Genomic DNA, 24,385 nt, shown 5'->3' on the forward strand with positions numbered 1-24,385 from the left:
CTGTCTCTATTTCTGTCTTTCCCTCCTTTAAAATGGGACATAAATTCTCTTCTTCTAGTCCTGTGAATACTATTCCTCTTCTCCCTAATCTTTCAAATGCCACTAACAAAAATTCAGCACTCATATTATTCTTTTGGTACCCCAAAATGAGGCTAGGATAGGTGGCAAATTCATTAAGGGTCCTAAGGCTCCTTTACTCCGCCCTCTGCATCCTCAAAGTACCAAAGCAAAGGTCATTGAATTGCCCAAAGAAAACACAAGTAAATAAAAAATGTATAGACTTCTTGTAGTTGTTGGTTGGCATCATCCCATGTATCTGAAGCTAAGGTTCTGTCTCTTCTTTTATCTCTTTGTTCCTGAGTTGAGCTACAAATAACCACAAACTTTCTCTAGTCCTCACCATTCCTTGCCCAGTTTAGCTCAGTCTGATCTCCTGTACCCTGTTCTTACAAGATCATACTACATATCTGTATACTTTGTTTTGATCCCTCGATTCTTTCTTCTCTAGACCATCTTTTAAAAATCTAATTTGGTTGGTGAATTCTCAGTGCATCCATATCAATTTCTTCAGACAAAACCTATGTGAGAGTTGATAGCTAGGTGGATAAAGCACTGTTCTGGAGAGTAGGAAGACCTACATTCAAATCTGACTTTAGAAAATTATTAGCTCTGTGACCTGGGGCAAGTTACTTATTCTGCCTCAGTTTTTTTCAAATGTAAAACGGGGATAATAAAAGCATCTACCTCCCAGAGTTGTTGAGAGAATCAACTGAGATAAAATTCATAAAGTGTTTAGCACAGTGTGCCTGGCACATAGGTGCTAAATAAATGCTTGTTCCCTTCCCTTTTCCCTCTATTTCTCCAGTCAGATAACTTCTGCACAGTTTTAGTCCAAGGGGTCCTATCCTTCCTCTGAATCTCTGAAAGCCTTTCTTTCCTTGACTGCAGACTCTAAGAAGAAAGGATCACTACTTCTCCAAGATTATCATCATTTATATCCCAGAAACCAGTACTCTGTTGGTGATATTCAAATCCAGAAAGCTAACATCTTCCCAGTCATCCAGCCTCACAGCCTCATTTTCACTTTTGACTATTCATATACCTCACATACTCCAATTCAGTCATTTTTACCTTCATCACATCTCTCAAATAAGCCCTCTTCTCTCTTTTGTCACTGCACCATCCTGGTGCAGGCTCTCATCACCTCATGCCTAGACCTTCTGGTTAGTATTCCCTGCCTTAAGTCTCTCCTTCTCTAACCCATCCTCCACTAAACTGTCCAAATGATTTTCATAAAAAGTAGGTCTGACCATATTACTCCCCTAATCAATGAACTCCAGTGGCTTCCTGCAGGATCAAATATATCCTCTCTTTGGTATCTAAAGCCTTTTATTACTTGGTTCCTTGCTACTAGTCTTCTTAAATACATCCATACTCTACAATACAGCAACACTGCCCTCCTTGCTGTTTCTGGATTATGGTATACGACATCTGTGACTTTTCATTGGCTATTGTTCATGCTTTGAATGCTCTGCCTCTCTCAACTCTAAGACTCCTAGCTTCCTTCAACACTCAGCTCAAATCCTACCTTTTTTAAGAGTCCTTTTCCAGTCTCTTTTCACCACTCATGTCCTACTGCTAGTATTTCCCTTTTGAGATTATCTTTAATTTAATCTGTACATATCTTTTATGTGCAATTTTTTACATAAAATAGTGATCTCCTTCATTAGAACATGAATTCTCTAATGGCAGGGAATCTATTATTTCCCCTTTTTTATCTCTAGTACTTTACTTAGATCAGTGTTTGGCACATAGTAAGTAGTCAGTAAATCAATAGACTCAGTGCCAGGCACTAAGGATACCAAAATTTAAAAAAGAGAAAGAAGAGCATTGTTGCCCTAAAGGAGCTCATAACCAAGAGAGGAAATAACATGCAAACAAACACATACAAACTAACTATATACAGGACAAATAGGAAATAATTAAATAAATAAAGGCATGAGGATCAAGAAAGATTGGAAAAGATTTTCTGTAGAAGATGGAACATTAGCTAGAGCAAACAGGAAGTCAGGGAAGCCAGTAGATAGAAATAAAGGATAATAGTCCAGGCATGGAGAACAACCAGATAAAATGCCCAGAACCAAGAAATGGAGTGTCTTGTTTGTGAAACAGCCAGAAGATCAGTATTACTGGATCAAAGAGTATATGCTAGAGAATAAGGTATAAAAAAATACTATAAATGTAGGAGGAGGATAGGTTCAGAAGGGCTTTGAATGCCAGATAGAGGATTTTCTAATTGATACCAAAGGTGATAGGGAGCCATTTGGAGTTTGTTTTGTAGGAAGGTGGTAGCACTTTGGTGGCTGAGTAGAAAATGAACTGGAGTGGGGACAGAATTGAGGCAGGCAGACCCACCAGCAGGCTATTGCAGCAGGCCAGATATAAAATGATGAGGGCCTGCATCAGAGTGGTGACAGGGCCCTAAGAAAGAAGGGAATAGAGTTCAAAGATATTGCAAAGGTCAATTCGACAGGCTTTGGTAACAAATTGGATATGGGGGGGTGACAGAGATGAGAAGTTGAGGATGGCACCTGGATTATGAGTCAGAGGAACCAAGAGGATATTGTTACCCTCTACAGTTATAGGGAAGTTAGAAGGCAGGGAGGGTCTAAAAGGAAAAGTAATAAGGTCTGTTTTAGACATGTTGAGTTTACAGTATCTATTGAACATCCAGTTTGAGATGTGTGAAATTGGTGGTGGCAGTAGGATTGGTATATTGGAGACTTCTCAGCATTAAGATTAAATAGAAATTAATGTGATGACAAAGTTGAGCAGCGCAAAGGGAGAAGAAAAAAAGGCTCAGGTCAGAACCTGGTGAGACACTGATGTCTCGACAGTATGATCTAGACAAGGATATAGAAAAGGAGAAGATGCAGAATGATCTAATAGGGAGGAGGAGAACCAAGAGAGTAGTTCCTGAAAACCTTTAGAGAAGATAGTCTCAAGGAGTAGAAAGTGATGAACGGGGTTAAAAGCTGCAAAGAGATTAAGGAGAAGGAAAACTGGAAAATAAAAGTCATTGAATTTGATAATTAAGAAGTAGCTGGTCTCTTTGAAGAGAGAACTTCTGGTGGAATGATGAGGTCAGAAGCACTTAATAAACACTTGTTGACTGAATGACTGAACCTTTAAAGAATGACATCATTAAGTCAAGAATAATAATTATATTTAATAATAATAATTTTGTTTTTTGGAAGACAAAGAGAACATCAGAAGTTGTCTAAATAACTGAGGTTCTCTTATCACTACTATATTATGACTATGTCAATCTTGCTCAATCTATTTCTTCTTCCTGTTTAGGGGATCTGTTAATATTCTTTGATTACAAAAGCATCCTTTTTTCTTTCTGTTGATCCTCACCCAAATGCTCATCACCATTTCCCCTACTCTTATTACTGAATTTCCACATATAAAAATACCTTCTTAACATATAATGTTATTCCATTCATCTCTGAGCATGTTGAAGTGCCAGTGAGATAACAAGGGAGACATGTTTAACAAGCAATTTAAATTACATATTGGAGCTCAATAAAGATGTGTTGGATGAAATACAGATTTGGAGCCATTTGCACAGAGATGATGATCTCCTAGCAACTGAGATTCCAAAAGAGAATGTAGAGAGAAGTCTAGGAACTTGGATAATGCTCCCATTTAGATGAACAGAAGATGGAGAAGTATAGAAAGACACCAAGAAATGGTTGTTGGAAAAGAGGAAAACCATAAGAGAACAATATCAAGAAATCCAAGGAAGGAGAGAATATCAAGAAGGAGGGAGTGATTAATAGTATCCAATGCTTTAGAAAAGTCAGGCAGGATGAGGACTAAGAAGAGGTCACCTGATTTGGCATTTAGGAAATCATTGGTGACCTTGGTGATAGGAGAACAGTTTAAGCAGCCACTGAGTATGAATAAATCAAAATACACTTATTATATTCCTCTTGTTGTTGTTGTTAAATTCACAATGCTGGGTGTTGGGGATATAAAGGCAATAGAGAAAAAGTTCCTGCTATAAAAGAGCACATGGGAGAAAAATGTGTGTGTGTATGTGTGTGTGTGTGTGTGTAGATACAAAATTGAAATGAGGTAATTTGGGGGAAGGCACTAGCAACTGCTGATCAGGAAAGAGTTTTCATTGAAGTTGGAACTTGAGTTGAAATGAAATCAGTGATCCTATGAACCAGACATGAGGAGGAAGAGACCTTTAGAGACAGGGCAACTGATATGAAAAATGGAAGACATAATGCCATGCTGTATATAAAAATATGTAATAAGGCTGGAAAGACAACAACAATAATAATTTTAGCAAACACTTAAGTAGAACTTTCAGGTTTAGAAAGTGCTTTACATATGCTCTCATTTTATCCTCACAGCTGTATGGGAAAGATGATTTTGCAAAAGAGGAAGCTGAGGCTGAGAGAGATTAAATAACATGACCATGATGTTTTGTTTAGTTAATAAACATCTGGGACAAGATTTAAACTCAGATCTTCCTGACTCCAAGACTTGCACTGGATCCACTAAATCCCCAGCTAGTATATTGAGGCCAAATTTTGAAGGACTTCAAATGCCAAACAAAAGAGTTTTTTTACCTTTGTTCCTAGAGACTATAAGAAGTTAAGGGAATTTGTTAAGTAGAAGATTAACATAATATGGATGATAGAGCAGAGTGGAAGAGACTTTAAGATAGGGAGACCAATTAGAAGGCTATTGTAATGATCAGGGGAAGAAGTTATGACAGGCTGAATTAAGACGGTGGCTGTGTGAATGTAGAGAATGGATATATGAGAGATGTAGATGTAGGGCAGGCATTTGGATATATGGGTGAGAAAAAAAGAAGTGAAGATAACATAGAAATTGTGAATCTAGGTGACTTGGAAAATGGTGGTAACCTCAACAGTAATATAGATTTTCAGAATAGGTATGAATTTGTGGGGAAAGATAATCAATTTGGTTTTAAATAACTGATAGGCAGCTTGGTAATATGCAGTGGGAGCTTGGGAGGGACCAGAGATAGATATATAGATCTGGAATCATTAGCATAGAGATGATTTTTGAACCTGTGGGAGCAGAGGAGATCACCAACTGATATAGTATACAGAGAAAAAAGAAAAGGTCAGAGAGAGGGACACCCACATTTAATGGGCAGGGCATAGCTAAGGATACAGCAAGAAAGACTAAGGAGTGATCAGATAGGCAAGAAGTAAATTGAAGAGAGCACTGTCACAAAAAGTCCATAGTGATTTGGAGAGCAGATTATAAAGGATGTAGGAGTATGTAAGACTATGCCCTTCAAAGTTTAAAAAATCTCCATATATAACTGATCAAAATCAGTATGATTTATTGAACTCTGGGGAAAATTCAACCCATTACAAAAAAACAAAACAAAACACCAAACCAGAAACAGAAAAACTATTCTGATGCCTCTTTAGGGTGAAGAAATTATCCTGAGCTCTTAAAGATTATGCCAGAGATTAAGCCTTGGTTATAAAGCTGGTTAAATAAATGCTTCAAGTATGGTACCAACAAAAGATTGTTTGCTGTTCTAGGACCTTATTAGCTAAATACTGTCTGTTAGGTGATGAGTTTCCTAGATATGACAACCCATGAAACAAAGACAAATACAAAATGGCCCTCAGTCCTTGGGAGTCCCTTTTGACTTCAACAATAGTGTCCAACTGGTGGAAAAGGTGACAGAGCAAGATAAGAATTATATAAGTTTTATATCTTCTATAAACATTAGTTGTTGCTATTCTCGGTGTTTAATGATTACTGAGAGTTGGCATACACCTGAGAGAAGTGAAAAATATCAATATAGGTATTTTCTACTAGAGACAAAACTAGAAAATACAAAGAAATTACAGCTAACTGGAATGTTATCTCAGAGGTTCTCCTTTAAAAAGTAAACAAAAAAGTTGGTTTAATACCATATCTAAAAGTAATAGGAAAACATCCATTTCCTGGGATACTAGCTTTGTAGTGCTCATGATGAACAAAACAAACACCACAAAGACTACCATATGCCAACATTTATTGCAGAAATTTTCTGAGTGGTCTTATTACCTTGTTTTTAATATTATGACCTCATGGTTCAAGTTGCTACTGATATATGAATTTCTATCTATAGAAGTGAGGCTAAGAGACATTTCAAACCAGCATTGCTATTGCTATTGTTATTATTACTTGTTACCTATTGGAACTGAAAGTGAGACCTCCATTTTTGGAGATACTTCTTGCTCTATATTATGGCATATCATAATAATTTTTGTTTTCATGTTAAGAATAATTTTCTTTGCATTACAGTTGACCATAACTTTGTAACTATGCCTGTCAAAAATGCAATAATTTTTTATCTCTTTCTTCTAGTTTTTATAATAGGGATTTCTGCCCTCTCACATCCATTCTAAGATAATAGTATCTTCTATCAAGGTCATTCTCAGGATACTTATTAGTACCCAAGCTGAGCAGACTCAAACCATGTTGAGATAACCATCACCTCCCACTGTCACAGACTATATATCATCTTTAAGTTAATTGCAGGAGCCAGCTATCATGGGTTTTCCCCCAAACAAGTGTCTGTATCTGAGGCACTAAGTGTCTTGAATTTATGTCAAAACTGAGTTGTCCCAGGGATTAATCATGAATATGGAAAAGACTGTCCCCCCCAAAAAAAGGTGCTTCCTGGACAATAAGCACTCATAAATCTAAGAAAATTTACAGATCACAGTCTTTACTGATAAGGACTGATATAAGAAGTGGATTTTTTTCTCCACATAAGCAAGAGCAATCCAGCCTCAAATTGCTGCCAAAGAATTATCCTTCTATCCTCACATAGATATTGGGGCTTGGACTGGCAGAGGAACAGAAACTCTATAGGCCCAGAGAAAAGTATTCTGCAATTTGGAGATACCTGCCAAAAAGGCTTTGGCAACTCTCATTTCTCTGAATTCTCTATACTTCAATAAACCCCATCAAAATAAAAAGGAATTACATCTTGGGTTTTGCTTTCATCTGATCTGTTAGTGGTGTAGGTGCAATGACTTAATTTAGAAAGTACTGTTTACTCAGTGTTGTAGAATGGATAGAAAAGCTTGGCTGTTACTGTTATAATGTAGTTCCTGATCCTGGGAGCTTTGCCACAAAAGTAGCATAAGGAGACAGAGAAGGAGAAAAATTATGAAAGCAACTTGAATAGTATACTTCAAATCAAGTCAACATATACTGCTACTTGACTTCAATGTAAAAATGGGCATCGAGGCCAATGAAAAATATATTAGAAAACATGGTTCAGAATTAAGACTATTAAGTTTAAGGTTTAAATTTCCTCAGAAGGCTTATGAGAGCTGTCATTGAATACTTTCTTCAAGAAGAGTATAGCAGAGATTTCTCTGTGATCATCTGGTCCAATCTATTCACAAAGAAATCCCCACTTTAATATATCCAACAAGTGATTGTCAAAGCCTCTGACAAGATGAACATTGAACAATATCACAGAAAATTAAGTTGGCATATCTTGACAGGACTAGTTTCCATTGAAGAAGCCATCTATCAATTAGCTAGTTGTGTGCAATCCTGTCACTATTATTTACAATAACCCACCATAAACAAAACTATTTGGGGTTCTCAATAATTTTTAGGTGTATTAAAAGGTTTCTAAGAACAATGGATTTGGAATGAAGGTCAAAATGAACATCAAACAGGAAGAAGTTATAGAAGCAAGAAAAATATTTTATGAAATTGCAAATAATTTAATCAGCTTTATGCAAACAAATTACTAATACTAGGAAATGAGAAATGGATGCTGAAAAGTATAATTTTGATTATAACCATTTCTTAAAGAAGTTAATAAAAATACCTGTTTGATGAGAGATCAAAAGACCCCAAACCATCTCAGCAGTTCTACTGCCAAGTAGAGAGAAGGAAAGCAGAGATGATAGTTTAGAGCAAATATACTGGCAAAATAGTAGGGAAGAACATGGTAGATGATTATGGCCAGTGAAACATCAAAAATGAGCAAAGTGGCAAGGGTCACAAAGTCTGCAGAAAGACTGGGTAAGACCAACAGTGTGCTGAAGCCAGTTACAGTTAGCTTAAAAGAACTGATGGTTAAGTTTTCAGTGTAAATAGTTATACCTTGGAAATCTACAAAGGCTACAATAAAAATCAGGGCTTGTTTCATTGTTTTGTTAATTGTCTAGACTAGAGGTCAGCAAACAAGGTCCAGTTTTGTATTGCCCTAGAGCTAAAATTGCAGAAGTTTGTCATACATATATTTTTATGGAGAACCAGTTGTTATATATTTGCCAACATACCACCTATGTAACACTAAATTAAATCCTGTAATCCTAAAAGCACTTAACAGTGAACCAGAAAGAATAGCAATTAGACAAAAAAGGAGAACACATGTATTGGCATTTCTATAGTGGACAATCAATTAACAAACATTTATTAAAAGACAGACCCTGGGCCACTCACTAGAGATACAAAGAGAAAAATTAAATATTGTCTAGCTTTGTGACATTTATGTTCTATTTTGGGTAACAACATGTACACACATGCACACTTTAATAGCAGATACAAGGTGATGTTGGGTAGGAAAATAGTGGCATTTGAGGGAACAAGAGAGGCTTCCTATAGAGGGTGACTTGAGCTAAGTCTCAAAGGAATCCAGGAACTCCAAGAGGTAGAGAAGAGGAAGGATAGCATTCTTGGCACGACAGAGGTTGTTCAAAAGCACAGAAACATGACGGGTATCATGTGTGAGGAAATGCAAATAGGCCAGTATGATTGGGCTGCAGACTGAAGGGGTTTCCTAGATGTGTAAGGAGACTGGAGAGGCAGGAAGGGGATGGTTTATGAAGAATTTTAAATGACTGAGGAAATTGTATTGGATCCTGGAGTTGATAGGGACCAACTGGAGTGTGTGTGTGTGTATGTGTGTGTGTGTGTGCACGTGCTTTGGGGAGAGGGGTGATATAATCAGACTCATGCTTTGAGAAGATCAATTTAATAAATATGTTAAGGATGGTATCTTAGAGCCTGATTTCTTTTTTTTTTAATATTCTCTCTTGTTTTTATATCACCTTTATTTATTTTAACTTTTAATTTTTCAATTATGTGTAGAAACAATTTTAACCATTGTTATCTGACATTTTGCAGTTCAAATTCTCTCTTTCCCTCCATTTCCTTCCCCCTCCCTAAGCCTGATAGTCTAATGCAGTTTATACTAGTGCTGTCATGAAATATATAGGTCCAGATTCCTCATGTCATGAAAGAAGACACCTGTAGCAGATGCCAGGAAAAAATCATGAAAGAGATAAAGTGAAAAATTATATCCTTTGATCTACAATCACACTGACATTTCCTTCTATGGCTGTGGATAACATTTTTTCATAATGAGTTCTTTGGGAACTCAAGGTTCTTAGAACCTTGCATTGCTGATAACTTTTTATTCCTTCACCTCAGCTGATCTTCATACATGGTTACTGGATACATTGTTCTTCTGGTTCTTCTCTCTTCACTTTGCATTAGTTTATATGTCTTTTCAGGTTTTTCTGAACTCATCCTGTTCATCATTTCTTATGGCACAACAGTATTTCATTATAGCCACAGACTACAACCTGTTCAGCCATTCCTCAATTGATGGACATCCCCTCAAGTTTCCAATTCTTTGCCACTACAGAAAGAGCTGCTATAAATGTCGGAGTCTGATTCCTCAACTTTTCATCACTCTTCTCCTGCCCTCATTTTTTTAAACTAGGGAACATAACTAGCTTCCCTAAGAGCATCAAGTGCTTCAAATCTATTTATCATTGCCCATCCCTGTTTTCCAGGGATATTTTGTAGACTGAAAGACATTTTAATTATTTGGAATGCAGCAGCTCTATCCTGGTCCACTACCTTATATTTTCCTTGGATACCAAGATTTCCTGCAGGAGTGTGTTCCCCACCTGGCAGCAAACTCCAACACAATGCCATTGGGCCAGTAGAAACTATTTCTCTTTAAGTTCTTTTGAAATGAGGCCATAGCCTGGTAGCAGGCTTCCTTCAATTGATCTCTCACCTAAACAATGTACTTCCTAGTTGAGTTTCTGTCATTTTGTCTCTGAGCCTTTCAAACAAAAATTACTAAGCACCTATTAGGCAAACCCTGTGGCATGTACATGTATTAAAAAGGCCACTGAGCTTTCTCTCCAGGTTTCAGGACACCAAGCATATGCAATAGTGTGCAACACTTTGATCTGCTTTTATATTTCTTGATTCTTGTCAAGTACAGTATTTCCTTGAGTAGCTTGATCTCAACATCGTGACCTTGTTCAGAATGAATCCTAGCAGGGAAGACCTGCATACAGAAATATTTCTCCTACAATACTATGCCTGTTGTGGGAGTACTGTTGTGCCTGCCTTGGACCTGTTCATTTTGTCTGAAGTGGCCCAACACTATTTTTAAAAAACTTTTACCTTCTGTCTTACAATTAAAACTAAGTAATGGTTCAAAGACAAAATAGTGTGGTAAGAGCTAGGTAATGGGGGTTAAGCAGATTTTCCAGGGTCACACAGTTAGTATCTGAGGTCATATTTTAACCCAGACCACTAGGCCAAGCTCTCTATCCACTGCCATCTAGTTGCTCCTGCCCAATAGTATTAAAATGTTTATGTTCTTCCTGTTCTCTTCCATAGATTAGAAATCTATGCAGATCAATTCCAAAGTCTTGAAGTTCTCCAAGGAAGAAGCTTAAGTCACTTGTGCTTTATTTTGTACACATGGAATATAGGTCTCACATTTTTTATATACATCTGCTGTAATTTTGGAATAGTAGGACTTTTTCTGCAATAGTTTTAGAGTTTTCTCTTGGCCCAACAGTCCAAAGTTGTCACAGAAGTTTTTAATAGGCCTGTATGTGTAGGTCTTGGATTATGCCAACTGCCTTCCCATTCCATTTATAGCGATCAATTATATTTCAGTATAGTAATACAATAATATTTTCAACTTCTTCTAGTCCTTCAACAGCATAGTGCCCAAGGGAAGCTAAGCTTAGCTTTCTGAGAGTCATACTTTTTTCCTTCATCTGTACCACTTCTTGTAGATCTTCCTCCTGCAGCTTCAATTAGTACTAGTCACTGAAGAACAACAAAGCAGCTATATTCAGTCCAAAACTATAGCATTTACATCTATCATGCCACCCTGTTTAGAGGAAATCCCCATCTCTCAGCTTCACTTGTTTGTGATTCTGATCCCTCTGTGTTTCATAGATCATCATCACCATTTCCATGGGCTTCACAAAGGTTTCTGATGCATGTAGACTGTGGCATAGCACAATTGCATCTATGTTGATCTCTTGTTAGAAAAATGCATTGAACTCAGTTGACCAGTGATGCTACTCATCTTTGGCTGGCAGCATGTAATGAGGACTCATCAGAATATGTCAATAAATTACTGCTCATCCCCATTTGGAACCAGGCTCTGTAAATAGTCTTGACTTTTCTGACTGCCCATTTCAAAGTCATGAATACCAATAAATGGATTGGATAATGAGGTCCACTATCAGAGAGTTCTATAGTGGCAAGCTTCTCTTGGCTATTAATATAAAACTGCTTCTAAATTCTTTAAGCTGATGCTTGTGTGCAAACAAAAGGTTTGTTTACATCTACAAAAGCTAATGTTGGTGAATATGAGAAGCAGCCAAACAATTCACTAAAGGTTGGATTGGGGCTCATTCCAATGATTTCCAAATGGTGCCATGAGGTTTAAGCCAGATTAGCTGTTTTTGGCCTTCCTTTTTTTGATCCTTACAATCATGTACTCATGAATGAGATTGCTGAGAACTTTGCATTGATAGTCTAGTTTTCAATAAATTTTCAGTAATAGCTACTAGATCCTAGAAATAGCTTCCACTTTCAATAATTTTTCAGATGTGGCTAGGTAATGAGCAATTATATCTTTTTAGGACTAGTACTCATTCCCTGCTAAGATACAACATGACTCATGACAGAAGCCCCATAAAAAACTGGTACTTATCACCTGACAGTTTTACACTGGTGGTTTTTTAATATAATGCTTGTAATAATCTTTCCTCATGTTTTTTCAATGTTATGTCCAATGTTCATCCAAAGAAATTAATATAATCTGAGTAGTTCATGTCACACACCACTTTTTATATGAACTGTTGAAAAGAGGCACAGTGAAAAGTCCTAGAAATTCTTCAGGGCATATTTCAAAGTGGTAGAATTCCACTGGAAAAATGAAGGCCAATTCTTCCTTAGACTTGCCAATGGGATTCATTGCAGGGGTCTAATACTGAAAGTCACTACCTGCTTTGAGAATAATTCAAGGCATCTTAAGTTCTTGGTATGGTGTAGTTCACAAATATCTCTAAATGAAGTAAATTTCTTCCCTCGTGGAAGAGAGATGAGGGACTTCTAAGACAGAATATTGTCTATACACAGTTGGCCAAAGACTTTGTATCAAAGACTTATGCTTAATTGGTTTTGTTTGTCATAATGAAGAGTTTAATTCTGATGTAAATTATCTTGGAACAGATTAAGTGAATGTCTAAAACCTGTGTATAATATGTAAGACTTTTTAATGGATTAAGTCATGGAAGCAAAAAAAAGAAAGCTAACGTTTCCTTAAGCAATTATCAAAACAGATAAGCATTTTGGGAAAGGAAAAGAAAAATGAGAAAGAACATTTTTATTTAGGTTTATGTATGTGTTTAAATATTGACCTATGTTATATAGATTTTGTTTATACTAATCATTATAATGAGTAGTTAAATTTTATGCTCTTAATTTTAATTGATTTCTATGTTTAGAGAACTAAAATTTAATTGGATCTTAACAGCAATCTAAATTCCAAGCATAATGTTTAGAAGGAATTAACCAACCATTTAAGAGCTAGTTTTGCAAACTCAAACTTGTTAAGTGGCAGTTAATAAGAGCTATTCTGCCTTACTTGTAATTCATTCCCTAGAATGGGGCTTAGAAGGAAGTATTAATATAATCCTACAGAACTAAGATAATATTAAGAACATCACAGCAGTACTGAAAGAGTCATTGTACTTGCCATGGGACATATAGCTGACAATTTGGGATATGAATCAGAACAATTACATACTAAATAAACTATGTGATATTGACTATGAGTATCATAGGACAGAGCAATTTTTGCGATGGGTACTACTGATTTTAAGGAAATCCATATACATTTATAATGACAAGAAAACATAACAGTTTTACTATATTAACCTAGAAGCAGTAAATTTTCTTACTTGAGATTTAAGGTTTTGAAGTTGCCCTTCATAGTTCTGAGTCATTACGTAGTTACATTTTTCTAGGCTGTCCAACTTCTGTCGAAGTAACCCGACCTGTATCAAGAAAATAATTTGAATATTCTGCTATATTTTTGTCTGATAGGATAGAAAATGTACAAAACATAAGTAATTGAAAAAAGAGAAGCGAAAGTCAGATGGAACTCCTATATGTGTACTATAATATTCAAAACAAATAATTATACTCATAAAAACAAAGCTTGGTTTATCCCTACTATACCACTATTTGGTATTGGGATAGTATAATGATATGTAATAAAATTTTAGAATAATTCTATAATCATATTTAATTAATAATCAAAATTATCCCTAGATTTAAATTTCTAATTGGTCACTAAGGAAACGTCATTTGTTATTTTTATTCAGAAAAAAGATCTCTCTCTCTTTCCCCCCACCCCTTTTAATATTTATAAAGTGCTTTGCACAGTGCCTGGAACATAGTGTTATATAAATGCTTATTAATCCATATACATTCTTCTCCCAAATTATAAAATTGACAAATGCCTTTTAGGTCTACCTAAGTAAAGAAATATCATAATACCTTTATTCTACATCAATTAACTAAAAATACCCTAACCTAAACCCACTCTTTGCTTGAAAATAATATACTTCATATATTTATACTTAATAGTTGTTCCTTTTGTTGAAATGTCTTTGATGTATCTTTTTACATCAGTAATGTTAATTTGTGATTACAAGATCCTGAGGAACATGAACTACGTTTCTTTAACTGCAATAAGCACAGCACACTGCAGACAAGTATTTCAAAGAATAATAATTATTAATAATGATAATAACTCAAAGATGATTTTGATGATGATGATGATAAGCTATTCAATTCAACAAATATACGTCAAGAACCTACTACATGGAAAGCATTATTTTAATTGCTAGGGGAAACAAAGTTAAAAATGATATAGCCTGTCAGGGTGGATGGAGACAAGATAGTGAACCATCAGAAAGAAAAACAAGCTGTTCCTTCAAACTCCTTCAGAGAGATCTAGAAAATGCATTACACTGAATCTTGATTAGAAAAACCAAGAAAAAGGCACCATGAGTCATTCATCTACCTCAAGTCTTCATAGGGAGGCTGAGGTCTTCTGACAATGGGGATGAGGTTTATTCAAGAGAACACTTACAGAGCATTCCATCTCAGGGTGAGACCAGCGACACTGGCAAGAAGTCTCAGATCCAGACTACAGAATTACCATCTTGTGCAAATTTTTGGAAATTTTGTCATGTGTTACCCAGTTTTGGGTCACAGAAACAGAGTGGACTGAAGAGGAGACCTGGGCTTATGGGTAGTAGATGGCATTCAGGAGTAAAGAGCATGTTCAGGCCCTAGATGGTGCACTGGGAGAGGAGCAAGTCCAAAAGTAATCAGAAACAGATATGGCTTTTCTGCCAACAGCAGATCAGCCTCTTAGTTCTCTAGTCTGATCTGAAGTCAGCAGGAGAATTATTAGAGCAGGAATCCTAGATAAAAGAGAAGCCTGCGGTTCTGTCATTCTGAACCAGCAGAACTTTCCAGTTTGCTGAGAGTGGCTATGCTCAGCAGTAGACTCAGATCCAACCAAAGTAACCAGTAGGTTACTCAGATCCAACCAAACCCAAGTCAGGAATTTGAAAGACAGAGATCAGATTTGGCCCTAGATCAGGCCACTTGGGAAATACTAAAAGCTTGCAGTTTCCCACATTGTCTCTGAGACCTTGGAATAATAGAATACTCAGTACACCTAAGAAAGCAACAATAGGACCAACAAGGTCAATATGGGACCTTTTCTTCAAAAAGTATTTAGAGCCCAGACCTGATATCAAATCCAAAGTCTAAAATTATGGCAACTAAATGAGGAAACAAACAAAGAATCACATCAAAAACACAAACCCAGAAAGATTATGACTCCAAAATACCTGTAATCAAAAACAGAGGAAAACATAGTATAGTCACAAATTCAAATAGAATTCACTGAAGAAATTAAGCACCAATTTAAAAAGTTAATATTTTTGAAAATTTTAAATGAAAAAGTAGTGAGAATTATGGAAGAAAGGATTGGAAAGGGAATTAATAGGTTGGCCCAAGATATATAAAATCTTACCTAAGTATCAAACTCCCTGAAAATGAAAATGGACCAAATAAAAACTGACTCCATGAAACAAAAAGAAATACTAAATCAAAGTCAAAATACTCAAGAAAATGTAGATTACTATTAGCAAAAACAGGAGGAAAAATTAAGAATCACTGGACTAACCGAAAGCCATGACCAAAATTAGACATCACCATTTCATGGAATCTCAAAAGAAAACTGCCCAGATTATCTAGAATCAGAGGGTAAAGTGAAAATGGTCAGAATCTAGTGTCACCTCCTAAAAGAACTTCCAAACTGGGAACTTCAAGATAACTCCCTGGATTGAGAGCCAAACCCAGAGATGGAAGGTCTTAGATTCAAATTTGACCACAGACATTTCCTAGAAGCTGTGTGATGACCATGAGCAAGTTCCTAAATCTCCATTGCTTAACTCTTACTACTCTTCTGCCTTCGAACATATTGATTTTAAGAAAGAAGGTAAGGGTTTTAAATAAATAAAAAAAAGACTCCAAATGAAAACCCCTAGGATAAAAATCCAGAGCTTCCGGGTCAAAGAAGTATGTAAAACATCCAAAAAAGAAAGAATTTATGATATAAGAGTCTATCAGTCTGGACTCACACATTTAGCAGCCACAAATATAAAGGAAACAAAAGCTTGGACTATATAATTCTTAAAGGAAAAGGAAAAGGGTTTACAATGAAGAATAATTTAACACAGAAAAACTGAGTATAATCCTACAGTGGAAAAAAATGGATTTTTCATGAAGTAAAAGACTTCTAAGAATTCTTGATGAAAAGCCAAAGCGGGGTAGTAGAAAGAGATGGGGCCAAAGCAGAAATTAATTTTGTTTGATTACACATGTTTCTGGGGAAGAGGAAAAGAAGTCAGATTTTTGGTAACTAAAAAATAAAATTTAATTTAAAAATGATGCAGTCTCTATGATTAAAGAAATCTATCCTCATATAATAAATACTATAAAATGGAAAATTGTTTGTTTATTAAATTTATTAATATGTACATATGTAATATATATTAAGTACCTCTTGACCTTTTTGATCCAAACAGTTTTGTGCATTTGCCAGTTCTTGATCTCGAAGATCCAACCTTGTCTCCAAAGCCCGCATTTTTCTTTCCCAATCCATTTTTTTGTTGCTTACCATGATGTCAATCTGTTCCATTAATTCCTGGAGCTCAGCCTCACATGTAGAAGAAGATCTAACAAAGAAAAGAAAATTATTTTAAAATATTGCAAAAAACTTAAATGCAAAGATGAGAAAAATTAGTCATTACATTGCTACACAGTTTCCATTCTTTCCAATCATTATTTTCTCAAAATAATAAACATAAAGGGCAATTTATTTCCAACTTAAAGCTCATTTCAGAGCAGATTTAGTATCATTAATATAAAATTTTCAGCCCAAGGTAGGTTATAAGCAGAAATACTTATTGTGAAAGAGAAAGAACTTACTTTAATGAATAAAACGTGACCTTGCACATATTCTTATATTGAATGAAATTAGAATAATAGAATTTTAAAAGCTAGAAAGGAAGAGACAATGTGATGTAGAAAAGGATTTAGTGGAACTTTGAATCTTGGCAATGTTTACTATACCCAGGTGACCTGAGACAAGCTAAAGCTTTCCTAGGTTCTAGACCTTAGTTTCTTTGAGGTCTGGGTTATATTATTGCTAAGGTCCCTTTCTAGCTCTTGTTACCATAATTAAAAGTGAATATAGCACTTTAAAGTGCTATATAGTGCTATAGTATAAAAGAAGGTAGCATAATCAGTTCTAAAACCCTGATCTCTTGACTGCCAATCCAATGTCTTCCCCACAATATTGAGCAAGATTTGATGTCACTAGTAAAAACTTATTTGAACTTAGTGACAGGCATCTTCACTGTGATATAGGGCAACATAAGATATTGGAACATAAAGACCAAGAATCTACAGAGGTACTTCTGAAATAACTCAACCCGAGAAAAGGTCATGTATATTTTCCTTTCTGGACTGGTACCAGAGAAACAATTCTAAATATGATAATAGAGACTTTGTGCAGTCTCTAATTTGTACCTAAATTTATAACTGCAAAAAGCAACCTATCAATAACTTGGTTAATCCTTGAATAGTAATTAAGATGTATACAAATTTTTTTGGGGAAAAAGAATAGAAGGAAGATAAGGAGAGACTGTGGCTTGGTATCTATTAACTGTCTTTTACAGTGAGTAGACAGTATTATAATACAGACCTAAAGTTTGCAGTATGCAAGGCTAGCATAAATCTCCCCTCCTTTAAGTCGTCAGATTCATCCATTGAACAGGACACTAGGAGGTTCTTATCCGCTCTTTGTAAACAGCAATCATATTAATGAATGAACTGTTTCATCCTTTCCTACTGCCCATTATAGGGGTGAAAGTAACTGCTTTGGGTGATTCGAATACCCAGTTGGCCAAAAAAGATTCTTTGGAGAAATAATTCAAGAAAAATTAAGAGCATTTTGTCCATTCTAGAGCATGTGAGTTCTCTCTTGGGTGTTTGAATAAAAAGGACATCTGATTTGTAGCTATCATATCACTAGACTTTCATGACTCTAGAAGAGTAAGGCTGATGACTATACAACTCTGCCTGCCTTAAATCCAATTCATGTGCAAGTCAATGATGAAATTGGTCCTCTTTGAAAATGAGGGATGGATAACATCATATCTAGTATTGTTGACTGTGACTTTCTTGGTAGTGAAAAATCATGAGATTTCTGACCTCTGGGCAAGCTTTTGTGATGCCAGAGTTAGTAGTAACAGCAACACAGGGAAATAATCTCAGATAATACATCATTAGTTTTATAACCCAGGAAGAAATATGCCTCTGACTACACTAAAAGCATTTCCTTCTTCAGTGAGTTGAGATAGTATCCAATGACAGACTAAACTCGAAAAATAATACCGAGAGCATCTGACACAAAGGTTACATTTATACAATGTTTTAAGGTTTACAAAGAAAATATTTTCCAAACAACTCTATGAACAGAAATAATGCCCCCACCAAGCAAGACATGCTAGTCTCAGCAACTTAGGGCAAGAAATAAATTTTGTCTTGTTTTCTTTAGTTTTTAACATTTAAAAAGTTCTCCTTTCACTTGGGGGTCATTCTTTATCAAAAGTTCTTAACCTTTTGTTTTTTAAACCCCTACCTTCCGTCTTGAGGTCAATACTGTGTTTTGGCTCCAAGGCAGAAGAGTGGTAAGGGCTAGGCAATGGGGGTCAAGTGACTTGCCTGGGGCCACATAGCTGGGAAGCATCTGAGGGCAAATTTGAACCCAGGACCTCCTGTCTCTAGGCCTGACTCTCAATCTACTGAGCCACCCAGCTGACCCCTCTTAACCTTTTTTTGTGCCATGGACTTCGCCTTGGTAAACTGGTAAAGCTTATAGACTCCTTCTCAGAAAAATTTTAAATCTTTAAAAAAATTTAAATCATTGAAAAAATGTGAAGTTGACAAAAATAAAGATATGGCTTTTCCTCCATTCAAGTTCATGGTACCTCTGAAATCTACCCATGCACACCTAGGATCTCAGGTTAGGAATTCCCTGAATAAATACTTGTCATTCCTTTATTCAATAATTAATGCTGTTGGACCTTCAGAGCATGACTACCTGTTGAAAAAACAAATTATTGAATCAAAATAGCCTGGAATAACCTTCTTGAAAGAGTTTATTTTTTTTCCATCCCTTCTGAGAGTCCTCTTTTATTGTCATTATTAATTACATCAGCATTCAACATATTTTTATTACAAAATGAATAATTTTGATTATGCTGAATTAAAAGGTTTTTTTAAAAATTAACATAACCAAGATAGGATGGGAAACAACAAATTAAGAAAAAATATTAGAACAAATTTCTCTGATAAAGACCTAATTTCTCATTATTTTTAGAGAACTAAGTCAAATTCACAAGAATACAAGCCATTCCCAAGTTTACAAAGGCCAATGGATATAAACAAGTAGTTTTCAGATGAAGCAATCGAAGCCATAAATAACCACATAAAAGTGTCCTAAATCATTCTTGATTAGAGAAATGAAAATTAAAACTACTTTGAGGTACCACATACCTATCAGATTGGCCAACATGACAGTAAAGGAAAGTAGAAAATGTTAGAGATGTGGCTAATTTGGGACACTAATGTATTGTTGGAGTTGCAACCTGATCCCTCCATTCTGGAGGGTAATTTGGATCTATGCTCAAAGGGCTATAAAACTGCATATCTTTTGATCCTGAAATATCACTACTGGGACTGTTTCCCAAAGAGATAATTAAAAAAGAGAAAGGACCTACTTGTACAAAAATATTTATAGCAGCTCTTTTTTTGTGGTGGCAAAGAACTAGAAATTGAAGAGATGCCCATCAACTGGGGAATGGCTGGATAAATTGTGGTACATGTTGGTGATGGAATAATATTTTGCTCTAAGAAATGATAAGCAAGATGATTTCAGAAAAAGCTGGAAAAATCTGCAGGAACTGAAGCAGAGGAAAATAAGTAGAACAGGAAGAACATTATACACAGTAACAACAATATTGTATGATGATCAACTGTGAAAACTTGGCTGTCTTCAGCAATGCAAGTATCTGGGACAATTCTGAAAGACTTATGATGGGGAATACCATCCACCTCCAGAAAAAAAAAAAACTATTGGAATTGGATAGATGTGGATCAAAACACACTATCTTTCACATGAGTGTACTTATGGTTTTATTTTGAAATTTTGGTTTTGTATGTGTGTGCTCTTACAACAATGACCAATGTGTTTTACATGATAATAAAAATAAAAATAAAATAAACAAAATATCTTTTATTTCTGAATCACATACATGAGGCAACAATGTTTATTTCCTTATCAGCATCATCTCATTCTATTTTATTTGCATATATATATTAGTACAATATCCTATTTTTCCCTGACTTAAAATATTTTTTAATTTAAATTTTTAAACTTTTCCCATGGTTACATGTTTCATGTTTTCTTCCTCCCCTCACCCCCCTCCCCCTTCCCAGAGTTGACAAGCAATTCCACTGGGTTATACATATATAGTATCGCTAGAACCCATTTCCATATTATTCATTTTTGTAAAAGAACAATCCTTAAAGCCCAAACCCTAAATCATGTACCCATATAACAAGTGATAAATAAGATGTTTTCTTCTGGATTCTACTCCCATAGTTCTTTCTCTAGATGTGGACAGCATTCTTTCTCAGAATTGTCCTGGATCATTGCATTGCTCTTAGTAGCAAAGTCAATCACATTTGATTGCCCCACAATGTTATAGTCTTTGTGTATGATGTTCTTCTGGTTCTGCTTATTTCACTGTGCATCAGTTCATGCAGGTCTTTCCAGTTCTTATAGAAATCCATCAATTCATCATTCCTTATAGAAAAATAGTATTCCATCACCATCATATACCACAATTTGTTCAGCCATTCCCCAATTGAGGAACATTCCCTCATTTTCCAATTTTTTTCCTAAAATAAAGAACGCAGCTATAAATACAATATCCTATTTGTGAGGGAAGATTCACCTATCAATTTCACAAATTGATGCTAGTGTTTTTTTCATGATTTATTTCATAATTTACACATTCCTTATCTTTATCAGAGGAAACTTTTCCAAACCAAATTGCATTTCTCTCTCCATGTATATTTGACCTTGGAATTCTAGGTAAATCAACACTAAAAACTTTATCTTAATTTTAACAAGATTAAAAGCCTCATGTAATTTTTGCATAATATATCAATTGTTCCAAGACATTTCTCATGTAACATTTCATATTCTGAATAACACTCTAGTACTAGATTAAATCAATGAAATTATATGTTAAAATAGTACCAATTATTAAGTCTGTTCTGTAATTATCTAGCATAAAAAAGCAAATAAACAAATAAAATAAACCTGGTTATCTTCAAGTAAACCTACAGACTGAAATGTTGTTTCATGGCAGATACAAAAATATGATGAAACCAATCAGAAATAAATTTGTCCATACATCCAAGAGTTTGGATACTATACTTTTGAAAAAAAAACAGGAAAATTCACTTTTATTATCACCTAAAGGTTTTGATTCATGGAAGCCCCAAACATTATCAACCTGAGTTAGTGTTTTTATATATAGGGACAGTAGTTAGTATGGTATGCTTTATTTTTCCAAAGTTGTATTTCAGAAAATATAAATGACTTAGTATACTTTGTTTGCTTACAAAATATATATTTCCTTTTAAATTAGCTTTGGGGTCCTCTTATCTATAGGACTTCCCTCACCTACCAGTGTGATAACTTTATAAAAAAAGGAAAAATCATTGTGCAATGATCTATTCTTTTTAAAAATATTTTTATTCAGTTTTAACACTTTAAAAAAAGCTTTTTTGAGTTCTTTATTCTGTCCCTCCCTCCTACTGATTCTTCCACTCTCACTGAGCAATATATCATCAATTATACATGTGAAATCATATAAAACTTATTTCTAAATTAGCAATGTTTCCCAAAAAAGGAAGAAAAACAAAGTAAGGAAATTTTTCTTCATTTTGCACTTAAAATTTATCAGTTCTATCTTTGGAGATGGATAGTTTTTTTTCCAACATGAGTCCTTTGGAATGACATGACCTATTCTTGATGAAGGTCATCCTGGCTCTTTGTAATCACAGCTTTCTTTTAGAGATGTTTACCAATTATTTAATTACTCATTCTTAATTTTTCCAGGAATCAAAGTTAGGTTCACTGGCCTACAATTTGGAGATCCTGTTAGTTCCCCACAACTTCTCCCACCACCCCTACAAGTCTTTTTTTTAGAAAATCAGAATATTTTCCCTTCTCCTATCTTGTGATACTGCTTTCATTTTCCATGGTTTTTCAATTATTACCGACAATAGCTTAGCAATTATACTATTATTTCAGTATCTGAGGTTGCAATTTATCTAGGCAAAGAAACTTGAATTTGCCAGTGACAACAGTTTTCATAGGCATGTAGAATCATATTGGAGGACTTTGTTTCTACTTTTTTATTACTATAAAAAGTGTTACTATAAATATCCTGGTGTATTGTGGGAGCCTTCCTCTTTGTCATTGACTATACCTAACTGTGGGATGACTGAGTTAGAGGAAATGAACACTTTAGTCACTTTCTTAGCAAGTTTCAAGTACAAGTTTCAAGTTGCTTTCCAAAATGGTTGGACAAATTCACAGCCACCCAAACAGTGACTTAATAGACTTGTTTTTTCCATAATCTCTTTGACATCACCTATTCTAATCTTTTGTCATTATTTTCAGTTTTCCTATATGTCAAGTAAAACTTCAGTGTTGTTTGGATTTGCATTTATTTTTAGAGATTTGGAGCTATGTCTTATATAGTTATTAAGGTTTTGATTCTTCTTTTGAAAACTGGTCATTTTCTTTAACCACAATGGAAATATCTTTTGCCCTTGTAGTCTCTCCATCTGATCAGGTGGTTCCTCCCAGAGCCTCCTTTTTAAGAAGATCTAAGCCAACCATGCCTTCATTATTTTCTAGGCTTTGCTGCTAACTCCTCTCCATTGGGCTTTCTTCTCCATATTGTAGAAATCTTTTCACTTTGTAAATTCACTCTATCCCTAGACTATTTTTTACATTGGAACTATCCTCTGTTCCTATGGCCTCTCCTTCTGATTGGCTAGTTCCTTCAGGAATCTCTATTTTAAAGGAGGCCCAGGCCTCCTTTTCTTTCATTATGCTCCAAGCTATACAGTAGACTTATCTTCATAGAACTTTCTCTACCATGATCCTCACTTTTTCAGCTAACTTTTAAGTGCAGCTTCCCATCAAAATGTAAACTCCTTGAAGGCAGGGACTATTGCCTTTCATTTTACTTATATTTATACTCTTATCAGAGTGTGTGTTGCACATAGTAAGCAATTAATAAATTGCTGTTCACTTTCTGTTGACTTGACCACTTATCCATTGCCTCCCTATCCTTCTTTAACTTAAAGACTTTTGGATTAGACTTGTTAGTTACCTGTCAAATACATTCTTATCAGCTTTTATTAGATGTGCTCCAACTTTGACCAGGAACCTGCCATTCCTACACTTTAAGCTGTGAAAAAAAGGCCAAATTATACTTTTAGATACTACTTTCTTCTTTATTCCTTGCCTTCAAGGGACAACAGTAGAAAAATCACAGATAAAACCTTGTAATTGTTCTAGAAATTTCTTGAATGAATAGACTATTATAAAAGAATTTGGCAAATATACTTAAAAATAGATAACTAAGTCTCTCTCCTGAAGATGAAAATTTGCTTAGATAGTTTGAAAACAAGGTCTCTTAATGGTCAGTCAGTTAATAAACATTTATTAAGTGCCCACTATGTGCCAGGTGTGACAAACTTATATCAGATTGTTGGCAATATCACAAGAGAAAAGGGGGTATATACGAGAGACGTTATGTAAGTAAATGTATAGGCATTGGGTAAGGGGGGTGAGGGTAAGGAGTCATGGGTGATACCTGATGATAACATGGAAGTTTGGAAGGGGGTAGAGTTTGGGGTAAAGAAAAGGAGTTCAATTTTGGACAAGTTGAGGTTAAGATGTCTCAAGCTCAGCAAGTATGAGATGTCTGTTAGACAGCTGGGGAAGTACAAGACTGGAGACCAGTAGAGGTGTTAGAGCTGGAGAAGTAGATATAAGAATTATCACCATAGAGATAATAATCAAATCCATGAGAGCTGATGAAATTATCAAGTGAAATAGCATAGAGAGAAAAGAGAAAAAGGCCCAGAAGAGAGCCTCATGGTTAACCCATGGTTAGTGGGTGTGACTTGTATGAAGATCAAACAAAGAAGACAGAACAGTTACACAGGGAGGAAAATCAAGAGAGAACAGTGCCATGCAAACCTAGAA

At 35.3% G+C, this 24,385-nt stretch overlaps 1 protein-coding gene across 9 annotated transcripts in view; it reads right to left on the reverse strand.

The window, feature by feature from the left end:
- DEUP1 (deuterosome assembly protein 1) overlaps positions 1-24,385 on the reverse strand; it is a 209,489-nt gene that overhangs the window by 149,869 nt on the left and 35,235 nt on the right. For all 9 annotated transcript variants that reach the window (XM_007495030.3, XM_007495031.3, XM_056794508.1 and 6 more), the window contains exons 4-5: positions 16,517-16,691; positions 13,329-13,424 (exon numbers count right to left, since the gene is read on the reverse strand). In XM_007495030.3, the coding sequence (XP_007495092.2) occupies positions 13,329-13,424; positions 16,517-16,691 (271 nt within the window). The remainder of the gene's footprint in view (positions 1-13,328; positions 13,425-16,516; positions 16,692-24,385) is intronic.

This window comes from Monodelphis domestica, chromosome 4 (genome assembly GCF_027887165.1).
Source record: "Monodelphis domestica isolate mMonDom1 chromosome 4, mMonDom1.pri, whole genome shotgun sequence".
Lineage (NCBI taxonomy): Eukaryota > Metazoa > Chordata > Mammalia > Didelphimorphia > Didelphidae > Monodelphis > Monodelphis domestica.